The sequence below is a fragment of the Protopterus annectens genome, chromosome 4.part0, assembly GCF_019279795.1.
Source record: "Protopterus annectens isolate FY-2018-M chromosome 4.part0, PAN1.0, whole genome shotgun sequence".
In the NCBI taxonomy this organism is placed as follows: domain Eukaryota; kingdom Metazoa; phylum Chordata; order Ceratodontiformes; family Protopteridae; genus Protopterus; species Protopterus annectens.
The window spans coordinates 338115217-338132173 of NC_056733.1; the positions used below are offsets into that span (position 1 = coordinate 338115217).

At 41.7% G+C, this 16957-nt stretch overlaps 1 protein-coding gene across 1 annotated transcript in view; it reads right to left on the reverse strand.

The window, feature by feature from the left end:
• The window catches only part of LOC122799329 (oxysterol-binding protein 2-like), a 1737477-nt gene that overhangs the window by 805590 nt on the left and 914930 nt on the right, over positions 1-16957 (reverse strand). The window contains exon 6 of the mRNA XM_044068308.1: positions 6802-6972. Within this exon, the coding sequence (XP_043924243.1) occupies positions 6802-6972 (171 nt within the window). The remainder of the gene's footprint in view (positions 1-6801; positions 6973-16957) is intronic.

Genomic DNA, 16957 nt, shown 5'->3' on the forward strand with positions numbered 1-16957 from the left:
AAAATTTGAAATAAAAATTTTAAATTAAATTCAAATATTTGTAATCATTGTAGAAGTAAGGAAGAAAATAGTATGTACACTGACAGCTTTGAACAGTGTTTATGGTAACTGCCTAGGGCTTCATTTGACCATGATCTGGCTCTGGTATTATCTGACCTCTAACTAGTGCAGATAAACAGGTACAGAATATAATTTATATCTTATTTTCATATTTCTCTAAATACCTCAACAATCGAGTGACACAGGTAGAACTGCTTAGACCCAGATGAAAACTCCCAGTTCAATGAAAAAAATGCTGCTGGCAGTATGTGTATTGCTTGAATGGTTACCGAGATATCATAAGTTGTTTATACAACATTACAAAATTCATATTTATGGTGGTTATTGTGGCTTATAAAATCCAGTTTAAGACCTACAGTTGAATGAATGCAACCATTTTCTACTAACGATTATGGTAAGAGAGACATGAGCATTTGTTTGAACTCTGAGACAATAACTTAATTTTTTACAAAGTTCGTGCCATGCCCATTTTGAGTTAGACCACAAACTTAAAAGAGCTCTATTGGAGGGAATCAATTAAAGAGTTGTTCAGACATTTCCTCCGTATACTCCTGGAAAAGGTCAAAGAGAACAGATTACAGTGGTTCAGGTGCATGTGCAGAAAAGCAGAAGACAATCTGGTGAGGAAGACTTGGGAAAGACAAGAAGAAGGCAAGAGGAAATGAGGGCATTCAGCAAAGAGGTGGATAGATTGTGTGAGAGAAGACCTGTAAAAGTCAATTATGACTGTCAAAGAAGGCAGGAGAGTGGCATTGAATAGAGAGAGAGAGAGAGAGAGAGAGAGAGAGAGAGAGATGGAGAAAAGTTGACACGGCACCCCAACCACATGTAGAAGATAAGAAAAGGGAGTCAATGAAGATGATGACTCTTGCTATAGATCAGTGACTTGATTGCTGCATGTATGTATTGTTTTCTTCCTTTAACCCATCTTCTAATTTACACTAAAGTATTCCTTTGTACTGGTTTAGATGGGCTCTATAGCTTTCATCTGCAATACTTACAATGATAAGAGATGGTAGGGTGTTTCACAGATTCTAACAAATGTTCAGTAAAGAGACACTTCCTAGCATTTCTTAGTGCTTTTTATTACTCACTCTCTCAGCCTTATGGTCGAACACCGGTCTTAATGTCTTGTAAAAGGAAGTACTCTCTTGTACCAATATCACATTTTTTTTTAAAGAACCGGTGCAGTCAACTCAATTTGTACAGTATTTTAAAAATGAACACATGACATCTGAAGAATTAATTTTATACCACTGTTCTATATGGTGTGTGCTACTTATAATTCACTCCCTCGCTCTCTCTCTCTCTCTCTCTCTATCTATCTATCTTACTGTACTGCTGTAGTACATCACCGATGCAGTCAACATTCAGAACTGACAAGATACTTGATATGCAGTGGTCTGTTACATGAAGTTGCCACATTGTTTTTCTTGGAGCTGTGCCAATTTCAAAGCTGATTTGGGGTTATGGGTGCCTGCTTTCAACCACAAAACCAGATTCAGTGCTTAGAGAAAAAAAACTTTATTGTGTTTTTGTGTGCTGCGTATTCTTTTGTCTTTCTGATGTATTTTGTTGGTGGATTCGGAACACTGCCTGTTAATAAGTGTAGGAATATGAATTCCTTGGACACCCTGGCAGACACAGACAGTGAGGGAAACTAGCACATTAAAGAAAGAGGCCTTCCAGGCAATGCCTGGGGGGGTTCCAGGGGGGGTTGCTGTTGGAATTCAAAGGACTATAATTATGATCCCTTGAACAGTGAGTAGAACTGCAACTATGGTCAATATATAATAAGTTAGAATTTGCAGTACCTCAAATTATTCACCTGCTGTGAGATACAGTGATCTTGGATTTAAAATTTACAAGCAACTGATGTGCGTGTATGTGTGTGTGCGTGCAAGCATGTGTGTGTGTGTGTGTGTGTGTGTGTGTGTGTGTGTGTGTGTGTGTGTGTGTGTGCGTGTGTGTGTGTGTGTGTATGTGTTTGGGGGTTAATGACATTACAGGCTTCATCATTTGCTGTATTTGTTCTATAAATGTACTTTTATTTCTCACAGTTGTAGGTCTTGCATCACTGAGAGACAGCCTATCCAAAGTTGACTGACATATACCAGGGAAGGATAAGTTGTGAGAACAGTTTGGTAAGGCTATGGAGACTGACTTTTGGCTGGCATCAAAGAGATTCTAACAAATGATTCAGTGATTCAGGATAGGAAGGTGCGATATTAAGCAGAATATTCTCAGCAAGGATGGAAACACACTGACATTGACTGGTGATACAGCCAAGAGATGGATGAATACTTTGAATCTGGCAGACAGGCCCTTCTCTGAGGAAGCAGGGACAGAAAGTTATAGTGAGATTGGATCCACTTTTTAGTCCTTTGCTGTAGACACGATCATCTGGTACTACCAATGCCTCTCCTTCAAAAATGTTTAGATCTCCTCTTTAGACCAAATGGCTTTTCCCCAGGACCAGGGCCACTAGCCTGGGTCTACAGCAGGTGGAGCATCTATCCATCCTCAGGGGAGATAGAGAGCACCTCAAGTTGTCCCACTTGCAGCATTATCTGCTCCTACAGTAAGGATTTTTCTTTTATGTCCTACTACTTTTCCCAAAAGAGCAAACTATGCAGTAGTGTGACACAGACACATGCACTGCCAAACATAAAACACTGGTATACCGATTCTGATCTTTCTATGTAAACATATAAGTATGATCCTGCACTTTTTCCCTGGTCTCCACAGTGCCAAAGGGACAGCGTCCTTTCGTAAAGCTAAGCAAGCTGCCTATGGTCACTGGAGCCTACCCCCTAAAACCACCAAATGGCTCTCTAGCTGCCCAGGATGCCAGCGCTGCGGGTAAACACCATGTCTCTGTGCCAACAGGCATCCAACTGGACAGGGTAGATTTCTGTAGATAAAAAAGAAAAAAAACTGAGCAATGTAGCGATATAAAACTTTAATACTTCAATAAAAGACAGCTAAGCTTTCAGGTCACAAACCCTTCTTTAATGCTAATTAGGAATGAAGAATGTTTTGTGACCTGAAAGCTTAGCTGTCTTTTATTGAACTATTAAAGTTTTATATTGCTACATTGCTCAGTTTCTTTGTTTTTGCTTTGTTTTATGTTGCTTTACTTTTACACTTGTTTTATTTCATTTCAGATTTCTGTAGATGAAATCAATACAGTGGTTGAACAGTTCTTCTAAGGTACGTCATCAAGAGTGGATGAAATCCAGCTGGAAACACCAGTGGCACTGGGTATTGTTGGGTTGTCATAGTTGTAACTGTTTTTCAAGGCTGCATGAAAGACTGGGATAGTGCCTCTGATTAGGAAACTGGAGTGTCTGTTCCTATTTTCAACAACAGGATCAGGAAGGTGTGTTCTCATTTCACAGTGATCACATTTTTCAGTGCGAAAACCTGTGCCAAGGTACTAAAAAAGAAAACTTCATCTGACAGCAAAGCCTGCCTCTCACTTTAGCTGAATAATCTAAATTCTGTTCTAGCCATGGGACAGTGGATTACCTCTTCCCATTTACAGAGGCAATGGAAAAGAATATGTAGTACCGTTTGTATTTCTTTGTTGACCTACAGATGGAATATAATGGTTGTGTGCCAAGCACAAATATTTTATACGCGCTGTCCCATTTTTACATAACATTTGCAAGTAAAAAATTATTTATCTGTAATTTTTTGTTTTACTGCATCAGTCTCAATTTCATAAGTGTGTTTTTGTATCAGTGCCATTTACCACCTGTCACTCTGTGCCCCAGGTCATGGATAAAAAGGATTATGTCTGCCCAGCCTACTTGCCAGTTACTTACTGCAACAAAAAACTAAGTATGACTACTTATAATAGTACATTTTGTGGGAGATGGTACAAAAGATCGGGATCTGAGCATCACTGATTTGCAATCTTTGGTCCCTGCATTGAGAGACAAGAGTTGTACAAGTCTGACAAACAACTTCACCACGACAGTAATTTGTCTACTCTCCTGTTTTGATTTTCAAGGACAGGTTATCACTAAGCAGCAAGCATCTGTGGACAGTACCCAGTTTAGAACTGTACCTTTATTGTTCCAGCCCCTAGTGTCTATGATCTCTAGCATGTACTGCAGGGGCTCATGGATAAATCTAAACTGGGGTGAATGAATATCAGCACCTCTAAACCAGAGAACATGGTTCTCTCTTAGAACAGAGTGGATCACTCTTTGTAGGGTAGGCACAGCAGCTACCTCACATGAAAGAGTTGAAGTGCCTTGGGTTTTGCTTGTGAATGAATATACATGGAGTCAGAAGACTGACCAACAGCAGGGTGCAGCAGCAGTGGTACTGCAGGCACTGCCCTGCACAGTGGTTCTACAGCTAGACGTGAGTCATAAGGTGAAACTCTCAGTTTACTGTTCAGAATCCCATTCTCGTCTATGGTCATCAGACTTGGGAAGTGGCTGAGAGAATGACATCATGGATACTAGTGGCAAAAATGAGGTTCCATCAAAGGATAGCTGCACTCACTCTTCATAAAGCAGCAAAACCTTGGCAACCCTGGAAGATCTCTGACAATAAACATTGTTCTTCTGGGTAGAAAGGAGTCAGCTAAGTTGTTCTGGGTGCCTTCTGAAGAATCAACATGGGTACCTCTCATGATAGATATACCTGGAAGGTGGCTGCAGGGTAGATCCAGAATGCTTTGGGGGAATTATATGGCTCAGATTGCCTGGGACACCTGTGAATCCCATAGGATGAGCTAAGACTGGTCTTCCCCACTTAGTTTGCTACCATTACAGCCTTCATCAAGATCAGTGGTTTGGATAATGAACAGAAGGATCTGAAATTTCAGATTTGGAAAAGCAAAATTCACTACTGTAACTTGCAGAAAGTAGTATATATTCCACATATTATGACTGATATGTTATAAGTTTTCCATAAAGTATTTTGTCAGCCTTAAAGGTATTCAGAAAGATTACTGACAGACAGTTTATCAAAGTCTGCTTCAATAAACATTTTTTTACCCCTCAAAGTGTTAGCTTATGACAAAACATTCTTGTAAGTGAGACCACTGTAACTACAAAAGAGTTTTCTTGGATGTGGTATTCATAGTTTTGATAATTAAAGAGAAGGCATGCAAGAGACATAGGTCATGTAGGAAATTTGTGAGAAAAACAGTTCCACCAAAAAAAAATAATAATAAATAGTTGATGAAGTTCTGTTCTTTTCAGAGAAGAATAACCTACTGCTCAGCAAGATGTCCTATATCTCACATTTGTTAAAAGGGCAACAGGCATGCCCTACAACAATATGCCAGTTAACGATGACACCAGTCTCACGCATTACCTACCAGTGCATATAAACTGAAAAAAAAAAAAAGTCTTTGAAATGTAATGAATAATGTAATGAGTTTGTTTGTTTTAGCAATGTCAATACTTAAAGAGCTACTTCTTGCAGAATTTTACTTTTTTTTTTAAAGAAAATGATCTAAGTTAAAGTATAAGCAGCATTTTAATTCCAAGTGAAGTAGCAATCATAAAAGGAATATTTAAAGTAGGGTGGTATGAGGCACATATCAGTGACCAGGTTGATTTAAATGGATACATGTACATTGAGCAACAGCACTACTCACTGAATGAAAAATAATGAGCGAAACAATTTTCGCCGGTCCTACGAGGTAAGTTTTTTTTGTAATTTCTGCTGGACCTATGAAGTAATTTTTTTTTTTTTACAAAAGGGCAATCCCCTTTGCACCCCTCATATGGGGACACCTCCCAAACCTAACCATATCTACTCTGAGGTTGTAGAACAACGACGAAAAAAGAAAGTTCCACTGTCTGCAAAAATTGTGTCATTTACCATTCATCGATCGCCCAACACTAAATAACAGTGCTATCAGCTTAATGACAGGTACCTTTTTAAATCAGGACATAAGTCACAAGTACCTGTTCACAATGTGTTCTAAATATGTTACTGTGAAGACAAAAGTAGCTGCTTATATAATTAAACTACAAATCTACTACACATTTCAAAGCATGATACATAATGGGGTGTTACAATTTCTGAGGTGCACAATCACATGATCACTCCTCTTATGACTTAAAACCAGAATGTAACATATAGCTATGATATACTGCATATTTTTAAAGACACCTTTTAAAGGTCAGCATTAATCAATCCAACTAACATTTAATACCTGTTACAACTACTAAAATTACTACATTTATTGTTCGTTTTCTCAAAGGGCAAAAATTCATAACTATCTTGAAAAAACTGCATCTTGGAGCTCTTTTGTTTCCTTTGGTATCCTAACAGTACCAAGCATCAGTTCCAAATTTAGTCATAATTTGCATTACATTAACTTACACAGCATGAGTCTAGCTTTTCAACTAATAAAGGCAAGTAGTTTAACAACCAGTTTAATAGACAAGGACTCTACACATTTGATTTAGACATTTATAGTGTAGGAAATACTACTAAAAATCGAACACTGAAAATCAAGCATTAACCTCTGCCAGAAACAATAGATTTTAAGTTGGCCTTACTTACAATGCCACTAACAAATGTTTGGAAGAGCTAAAAATGTTTTGTGCAACTTCTTAAGAGTTCATTAGTATACTGAACCTCTATTTTCAGGCCTCTTCTTATTTTATACACACAGATGACTTCTTATAATCTTCAAATTTCTTAGATTCTAAATTTCAGTATTTGTTTTACACAACAGGCTATCAAAGGAAACTCACTCACAGGCATAGGGATCTTGGATAGTTCCTTGCCAATACAGTTCTTCATAATACTCCACAAGTTAAGGCTATAATTGGGTTTGTCTGGAATCTGGGTCCTCCTCCTCCTCTTTTTGGGAAACAGGCCCCTGCATGCTGACTCATTACAGCAAGATTGCTGGGAACTTTCAAAAACCTAGGGAGAAACTGTTCAGAGTTAGTTTCCATGTGTCAATAAAATGGCCTCAGTTCATAACATTAAATCAACTTACATTTTACTAAGAAATCTTTATGAATCTGTGCAGACTAACTTTAGCATGACACGTTTCAGAATATACATAAATTTACATAAAAACACTACATACAAAGAAAAAGTCTGCAAAGTTCAGGAAGAATTAGCTTTTAACAGAGCAGCAACCTAAAATAAGAGACTCAAGTTAAACATATGCTCAGAAATACAAAGAATGAAACAATGTTCATTTATTTTATTTAAGTACTACACATTCCTCATCCAGTGTGAATGTATTAGTGCCCAGCTGTGTTTATATCACCTCACTAATTATGTTATTCCAAGAACATAGCAACACAAGCTCCAAAAAAGCTTCAGAAATGAAAATTTTACTACTTACTGTGATAACAGATCTGGATGGCAGTTACATCTTCATTACTCAGGGACTATGACTTGCAGGACTTAGTCCAGCAAACAAAACTTTCCAAGGATCTCTGCCCCTTCTCCCTCACCAATAATGCCATGTACACTAGGACCTCTCTCCAGATACTTCATGTACAAACCAGCAGGCCAGTCAGGACTGAGGTTGCAGAATAAGAGAGTAGGAATGGTAATGTAGATGGAATTCTTAATCCAGGTCTATTGTTATTATAAGGAATTAATTGGAATTCTTAATCTAGGTCTATTGTTATTATAAGGAATTAATTGGAATTCTTAATCCAGGTCTATTGTTATTATAAGGAATTAATTGGAATTCTTAATCCAGGTCTATTGTTATTATAAGGAATTAATTGGAATTCTTAATCCAGGTCTATTGTTATTATAAGGAATTAATTGGAATTCTTAATCCAGGTCTATTGTTATTATAAGGAATTAATTGGAATTCTTAATCCAGGTCTATTGTTATTATAAGGAATTAATTGGAATTCTTAATCCAGGTCTATTGTTATTATAAGGAATTAAATCTCATATCAGGCAACAGAAGTTCTATTTTCATTACCCAGATAACAGTGACCTAAGCTAAACTTCTTAAAAGGATCCCCGTGAAAAGAATAACCCAGATTACAGTGGTACCAAAGGAATATTCGGATCTGGAGATTGCATTCATCATATCTGTTAAGTGACGCCCACATAGCTGCTGCACATCTATCATCCACTGATACATTTTTTTAAAGAAATAGACATGGCCCAAGTAGAGTGGACCCTGGGCTCAGACACCAAACATATGTTATATTTTTGAAAGCAAAATTTAATCCAGTTTGACAACATTTATACAAAACTAGACTTGAAACCTTATTGTCTAACATAATTTTTAGAAAACAAAACAAAACTTTGGGAATCTTTGCTAACAGACTTCATTTTGGCAATATAAAATTTGAGTTGTCTATGAACATCTGTACAATACAAGATACTTCTGCCTTTATCTGTACAATTAGGTATGCAAACAGCTAGGACAGCATACTAGAAATTAATAGACTTACTTAAATTATTCTCCACTGTTGTTTTAGTCATGAAGCAAGGGCTGGCTCTCTTGGGTACTTTTAGTGTTTGTGGAACACCAAATAAGGAGGATTATCAGATAAGTCCTTCAATTTGGAAATTCTCCTGGCTGAGATAATTACTGCCAGAAACAGAATCTTCCAAGAAACAAATGTAAACTCTAATGTAGCCATATGTTCAAATGGTATCTGAGTCAAATTCATTATCATAATCAACCCCTTTTTTCCCAATTTTCTACATGGGGTCGGGGGTTTGTGTACAGTCAACTGTCGCCATCTCTCTCGATCCAATGCCACTCTCTTAACTTCTTTGACAGTCATGAATGACTGTCACAGGTCTTCTCTCCCACAATCCATCCACTTCTTTGCTGGATACCCTCATTTCCACTTGCCTTCTTCCTGCTTATCCTAAATCTTCTTGATCAGATTTTCTTCTGTTTTTCTACACATGTGCCTGAACCACAGTAATCTGTTCCCTTTGACCATCTTTGCAACTGGAGCTACTTTGGCTTCTGCTCTAATGTCATCATTTCTTTATCTGTGCAGCTCACCACCCATCTCTGGCACTTTATCCTCCATCTTCTCTAGCTTCCTCAAATGCTCCATCTTTACTGAAAAGGTGACTATACCATACAAAAGTACTATTCACACCACTGCTTTGCACAACTTACTTTTCAGCTTCTTTGGCATTCTGCTGTCATACACTACCACTCATACTCTGCGCCAGTGCCACGGTTAGTCAATGACTGAAGAAGGCCAAAGAAGCTAAGTCAAATTCTCTAACACAAAATAAAGATCATAAGGAGGTATAGGGTACTTGATGAGTGGCCACAGGGGAAAGGTACAATTTAGAAATATTTAGCCAACATAAAAAAATAACGACAAGGAGTTAGGCAGTACACATGCTGCTGAAAATTAGACATAACTGCCAGGCGAGTTTGAATGAAGAATAACTAACAACAAAGTCATAAATCTGAGGTAAATAATCTAGAACTGAGGCACTACTCTAGCCCAAATGGAAGAATGAATCCGCTTAATCTTAGAAGTTCTTCACGTTTTATCACTGAGCACAATAAGAATCCCAACCACCTTTTCTTGGTAAGAAAGGTCCTAAGATATTATTGGCAATGGATAAACCACACAACTAATTGAAGAGATTGAAAGTCAAGGAAAGGCTTGCCAGATGAGTGGGTTAGCAGTCCTCCTGTGGGCCACTAAAGCCTGTCCAAAAATAGAGGCCATAGCATGGGAAATTACACTAGCTGGTCCAAAAGGGAGCTATCAAGATGACTCTGGCCATCTGTATCTCAACCTTTTCCAGAAATTTCTGAATAAGGGAAAATAAGGAGAAAGTATAGAGGAGACTAAGGAGGAACATCTGGACAAGGGCATCTCTGGAACATCCTCCCAAGGGAGAAATAAGAGTGTAAGAAATGGCTGCATACCATGCTGGGTAGGGATGCAAAGTGGTCACAGCATGACTTCCCCCACTGATGGAACAGTTTCCATTCTACAGTTAGTTTGTGAGACAATTCACTGGGCATCAACAGACAATGGCTATGATAGTTCACTAAGCAACTGGCTTCTCCTGGAATAAGGCTGGCGGTGAGAAGACTATTAGGGGAAAGGTCAACTCCCAAAATCTCCCAACCTCTTGATAGAAGCTATAAGAATATGTTCTCCTGACTTGTTCAGGTACAATATTGCAGCCATATTGACAGTGCACACCGCATGAGCTCTAGGCAGAGGCAGTCTCAAAATGTCTGCAACATAAGTAGTACTACCCACATATTTCCAGAACATTTACAAGAACAGAGGCATCTGTGGCCATTGTCCCTTGAAATGTCTGGTCCTGAAATTTTCCCACCATCTAACAGCAAATGCATTTGTGGTGACTGTCAAAGTAGGGATTGGGGCTTGGAAGGATCTGCCCAGATACAAATTGGATTCATAAATCCACCAAATGTCTTTGTATTTTTCAGGTATTTTTATCGGAGTGCCCATGGGATCTGCTAACTGGTTTCAATGAATCTTTAGAATCCATTCTAACATTCTCATGTGTTACCAGGTGGTTGGAACCACAACGTTAAAAGCAGCCACAAGTCTGATCATCCATGTATAAGTAGCTGTAGGAACAGTCTTACTCAATAAAATCTTTGAAACAATAATTTGAACAGAAAGAATTCTGTTTGGAGGGAGATACACTTGATAAAACAGTGTGTCCAGTTTACATATTATGAATATATCTCAGCAGCCACCAGCTGAAACTTTGTGGTGTTAACTGCGACCCCTAAGGACTGGAAAAGTGATAAAAGATACTCCCCAGAGACTGTGGAACTGTTCATTGTTGGGGACACCAAGAGATAGTAACCTAGTTAAGAAAAGCAAAGACCTTGGTGCCCTACAGTCATCAATGCCCTAGAAAAAAAGTTATGTACTCAGCATAATGTTCCATCTGAGTTGTTGCTTTTCATTTGTCTTCAGCTTGTGTGAATATAGATCCAGTATGGATCCGTCTCAGCCACATTTTCCAGCACTGGATACAAGCTCCAAGCTCCTCCCCTACTCATAATGTCCCTGTCTCCCTCCTCCCCTCAGATCGAGTTTGCTGCCAACAATAGCACCCCGACCTAACCAAGAGCCTAATACCTTGGCAGTAGTACCCTGAAAGCACCACAGGAAAGACAAAGGCTTGCCAAAGTAAGGGCTGTGTCTCTTCCACCCAGTCTACCATGCAGCCCGCATAAGACAGGGGGAAGGAGGGAGGGACTGTTGAAGACAAATGAAAAGCAATAACTCAGATGGAACATTATGGTGAGTACATAACTTTTTTATTTGAAGTTGTTTTCATTTGATCTTCAACCTGTGGGACAGAGTCCCCAGCTACCAAAAAGCCCTGGGAGGTCCTCATAAAAGGATATTACGGAGCACAGCAGAGCCAAAGGATGCCCCATCTCTGGACAGGAGATCCAACTTACAGTGCGAACTGAATGTGTGTGAAGATGCTCAAGTAGCTGCAGAGAAAATGTCATCCAAAGAAACCCTAGACCAAAATACCGCTGAAGTAGCCACAGACCTGGTAGAATGCGCCTTGACCTGACCTGGTGGAGATAATCCTTTTGCTGTATATGCCAGAACTATGCACTGAGAGATCCAATGAGCAATAGACACCTTTGACACCGGTTTCCCTAAGATAGGCTTAGAAAAGGAAATGAAAAGCTGATCAGACTTTCGAAAGGACTTTGTTCCATGCAAATAAAAACACAATTGCCTATGGACATCAAGCAAATACAATTTATACTCTCCCTTATTCTGAAGTTCGGAAAGAAAACAGGAAGATTGATTACCAAATTAATGTTAGATTCCAAAGACACTTTCAGAAGAAAGGACAGGTTCGTATGCAAGGACACCCTGTCTTTATGAAACACTATATACGGAGGGCTTGACAGATAAGTCCTGAATCTCTGACACTCTTTTTGCTGAGGTAATAGCAAACAGAAAAGCTGTCTTTCAAAACAGAAACTGCAAATTCACTGTAGCTGCTGGTTCAAAGGGGGAAGAAACCAAGGCTTGTAGAACTAGAGTAAGATCCCAAGGTGGTGTAGAGTCCTTGACTGGAGGACTAAGTAAAAAGGTACCTTTCAAGAAGGATTTACAAAGCTTGGAAGAAGCTAGGGAAGCCAAATTGTCTCCTATATGAAAACTGGAGATGGCTACCAAATGAACTTTAACCATAGAAAAGCTGGCACCTTGATGAAAAATATCTGCCAGAAACTCCACAAAATGGCAGTGACTGCAACAGGGAAAGTGTCCACATCATACTGAGATGCCCATATCAAAAAAAATTTCCACTTACTGGAATAAACCTCACTAGTGGACGATTTGTGAGCTGCTACCAAAATTTTCTTAACTGAAGAAGACAGCCTGGGAGTCCTAGCTATCACTGGAACAGGAGCATACAAGCTGTAAGTATCAGACTGACTAGATCTGGGTGTGGGATCCCTGAGGGATGCGAGATCAGATCTGGAACTAGATCTAATGTCCAAGGAGGACACACTACATGAGACCACAGAGAGGGGAGCCATACTTGGCGAGGCCAGAAGGGGGCAATGAGGATCACTAAGCTCCCCAGCCGTTGTGCTTTCTGTATGAATTTCAGGATCAGAGGACGTAGAGAATATGCATACAGAAGACTGGAGGGCCAAGCATAAACCAGAGCATCTCTAGGGGACTCCCCAGGAGGGAGGTTCAGAACTAAATACTTGGTACACTTCACGTTGGAAGGAGAGGTGAGGAGATCGCAGCACTGCCAACCCCACTTTAGAAGATTTGTTCCGCTGCTAAAGTATTCAGAGACCACTCATAAGGCATCAGAATAGATCTCTGAGCCTGTTTGCCAGAATGTTGGACCTCCCCGGAATGTGCGTTGCCACCAGAAAACAGCCGGTGGAGATCACCCACTCCCGCAATCTCATGGCTTCATGACAAAGGGTATTAGACCTGGTTCCCCCCTGTTTGTTGATGTACCAAACTACACACATGTTGTCTGTCTGGATGACAATCATTCCTAGGGGAAGATGGTCATGAAGAGCTTGCAATGCCAACAGCATGTCCTCATCTCCAGGATGCTAATATGCAGATGGGTCTCCAGGGATGACCACGTGCCTTGGACTGTCCTTCTCATGCAATGCCCCTCCCCATCCAAGTAGAGAGGCATCCAGGGTCACCGTATTCATCGGGGCAGTAAAGATAAATGGGCAACCCAGAGGAAGATCCAGGGATTGAAGCCACCAGAGGAGCGAATCCCTGCAGGCTTGAGACAAATGAACTGGATGGGATAATGGCAGATCTAATAAGGACCACTGGACCGCTAGGGTCCACTGGAGAACCCTGATATGCAGACGAGCCATGAGGATTAAGCCATGCCATGGACCCAAACTCCCAAAGAACTGACTTTGCAGGGGGATACTGGGTCTGAACAACATACAACACATGATGTCTGAGGGATTGAAGTCTGTCCAGACTTAGAAAAACCTTGCTCTGAATGGTGTCTAACCCAGCACCAGTAAAGTCTAGAACTTGAACTGGATCCAATAGGGACTTGTTGAGATTTATTATGTCCAACTGGTGGGCGGTCTGGAGAAGGAGATGCCTGGTTTAGCAGAGGTGATGCCTGGAGGGAGCGGAAAGGAGCCAATCGTCCAGACAGGGGAAGACCTGGTACCCCTGCAGCCACAGGTGAGCAGCCACCACTGCCATCACTTTGTTGAACACCATGGGGGTGGTGGTGAGACCAAAGGGTAGTGCTCAGACCTGGTAATGACTGGCCCCCAGCTGGAAGCAGAGGAACCTCCGAGAGTTCCTGTTCATTTTGGTGTGGCAGTACGCAACCTGGAGGTCCACCAAGCACATCCAGTCATTTTTCTGCAGGACAGGCAGAATAGATTGGAGAGTGACCATCCAGAATTTTGTCTTGGCAACTGACACTCACACGTACTGCAAATGTGGCTGAAGGGTAAATCCGCTTCTCGAAACGGTCCATGGACCAGGACTCTTGGTCCAGTGGATGGACAGTAGAGCTCTCCTGAGCAAGATTTTTCTTAGGGGCCACCGCCGCCACCACCATAGCATCAACCGGGGACTCCTTAGACCAATGTTGCTTGTCTGATGGCGCACTCAAAATCCTATCAATGTACTTGGAGATGGGCTCCACCATATCGAGTTCATTCCATGCCTAAGATATAACCAACTCCACAAGTGGATCCACGGGAAGGGACACCCAGGAGGTAGAGGGTCCTGTGCCAAACACCTCTAGGAACACTGACTCATCAGGGTTGCGTTTTTGGACTGACCACCCCTCATGCTGGCGAAGGATTTCCACAGGGTCTCCAAGGGAGACATTCTCTGGGGGTGACTGAGGGGGAACCCTCCCCTTCCTATAAGTTGGTGTCTTCTGTGAGGGACTCCAGCGAGGAGTCTAAGTGCCTCCATTTTCCCATATGTTTCCGAAGGTGCTCCGAAGGGGGGGGGATGGCCTCTGGGGAGGACTAGGAAACTTCTGGCTGTCCCATGGGAGAACTTTCTGGGGCAGAGAGGCAACAGGCTGTCCCTGAGGGGGCAGGATGGCTGAATCTGGACCAGAAAGACAGGGAGCCAGGATGGACTTTGAGGACAATAGCATCAAGGGTCTCAACGAGACCAAGAGAACCCTCTCCACCATGTCGAGAGCAGAAGAAGAATGAATCCCAGAAGCTGGGACTAAGGCCGGGTCCATAACTCTCTGCATCAATGGGGGAGCCAGACCTGAGCCTCCACGCATTGAGACTCTGACTGGAAGGGCCAACTCCAAAAACCTCAAAGCTGACACCAGCCCCTCAGATCTGGTGCTGAGGCTATGGCTCTGAGAGCCAGATGGCTCCGAGCTAGTCAGAGCCACACCATTCAGGGCAATGTTCGGAGTCGAGGTACCAGGTACCATGGGCACCGACCCCTTGACGCCAAGGAGCATTGGACCCAAGGACTCCGAAGCTGGAGGTAGGATTGGAAAAGCAGCAATTGGCATAAAGGCAGACTGCATGCTCCCAGCCCCGGAGTGGGAGGGATCAGGCAAAACTCCCATCAGAATTTGGGTCCAGATGAATTTCTGCATCATCCTGTCCACCTCGGCTTCAGAAAGGCTGTGGGTGGACCAAGCAAAGGAAGCCATGGAAACTGGTCTGGAGAGGCACCAGGGAGAGGCCAATAAAGGAAATCGGCTCCAAGAAACCTCCAGCTTTGAGGAAAAACAGGGCGAACGGAGCTGAGGGGAGCCCGGTCTGGGAGCCGGGCAAGACTTAGTTGGAGGCCCAGCCGAAGAAGCACAGTGGGTGGACCACTTCCTGGACCTATTCCAGTCTTTGTGTTTGTGCTGCTCCATGTCCCTGGCCCTCTTGGCAAGAGGTTGAGTTCCAGAGACTGGGACGGAGGAAGGAGTAGAAGCAGAAGTGGAAGCAGGGGCCTTTGAGGAAGGTGGAGAAAGGAGGCCTTTCATGATCAACTTGTTCCTCCTGTCCATCAATGCACGGCAGTTGAATCCCACGCAGATTGAACAGGAGGTGTCCAGGTGTGGGACTCCTAGACAAACCATGCATAGAGTGCGGCTATCAGAAGGAGGAAGCTTATGGCCACACCCTGTGCACTTCCAAAACCCTGGCTTGGGGTTCTCTGGCATGGTGACGGTAAAAGCACACACACACACACACACACACACACACACACACTACTAACTCGAGAGAAAGGGAAAAGAGAGGACCTTTTCTTTTTTTTGAAGGGTTTAGAGGACCAACACCTGCGTGCAAGGGTAGGGATGAAATTTGAAATAAGAAGGATTTAAAAGAGCTACAGAAAAGTTAATAAGAAGAGCAACATTTTTAATAATTCACTTACCAGGAACCTGGAGCAATGGACCACAATGCTAGATAGACACACTGCAAACGAGATCTGAGGGGAGGAGGGAGACAGGGGCATAATGGGTAGGGGAGGAGGTTGGAGCTTGGATCAGATGCTGGAAAATGCGTCCGAGTCAGATCCATACTGGAACTATATTCTCACAGGTTGAAGATCAAATGAAAACAACAATTTCAGATCTACAGATATGCAACTACGTGAATAATCAATGGACTTAGGTGAGGCCAAAAGGCAGAGTCCAGAACAGAAAGTGACTGGCACCTATAAAGAAGCACACTAACCTCCTTTCCTCTTTTACAACTTTTATGTGGAACCAAGCATCCTTATTATCCAAAGAGTTAATCCAGTCTGCCACAGATAGATAGGAGAGGATCAAATGTCATAATGGGCCTGATGTCCTTCATTTTCTTAGGCACCAAAATAAATGAGCTGGTGGAACATCTTGGGTTACTCTTTTCTAAATTACATTTAGTGGCTCTTTCTCACTGCAGCTTACTGAGGGGGTGGAACACCTGGTAGGAGAAGACACTGTAGTCTAAACAAGGAAAAGAAAGAAATTGTATAGAATCTGGATATGATAATTCTCATCCACTTGTCCCATGTAATGGCAACCCATGGGAAAAAGTGGAAGGACAAGTGACCTGCCTCCATATTGGGACAGTCTGGTAAGATTTCAGGGAGTTGGATGTGATCCTGTAGTAGGGAGGTGATAGTACCACTTATTATTTTTCTGATTCTGACCATCTATGACTGGTTGTTCACTCTGAAAGTTGCCATAGCATTTTAATCCCTCACACTTCTTATGTTATAATGTTGCTGGCTGGGCCAGAAACATTACTGATACAGGCTACATTGCATTCATCAGACCTTGTGTTGTGAACATCAATCTTAAAGCCAACATCGGTAATGATCCTACCCTCTTGCTCTTGTTCCTCTAGTTCAACCTTTGTAGTTGACCAGAACAGCAGCTTTCATTAATGAAGCATTGATGATGCTGGTCTTTGTAT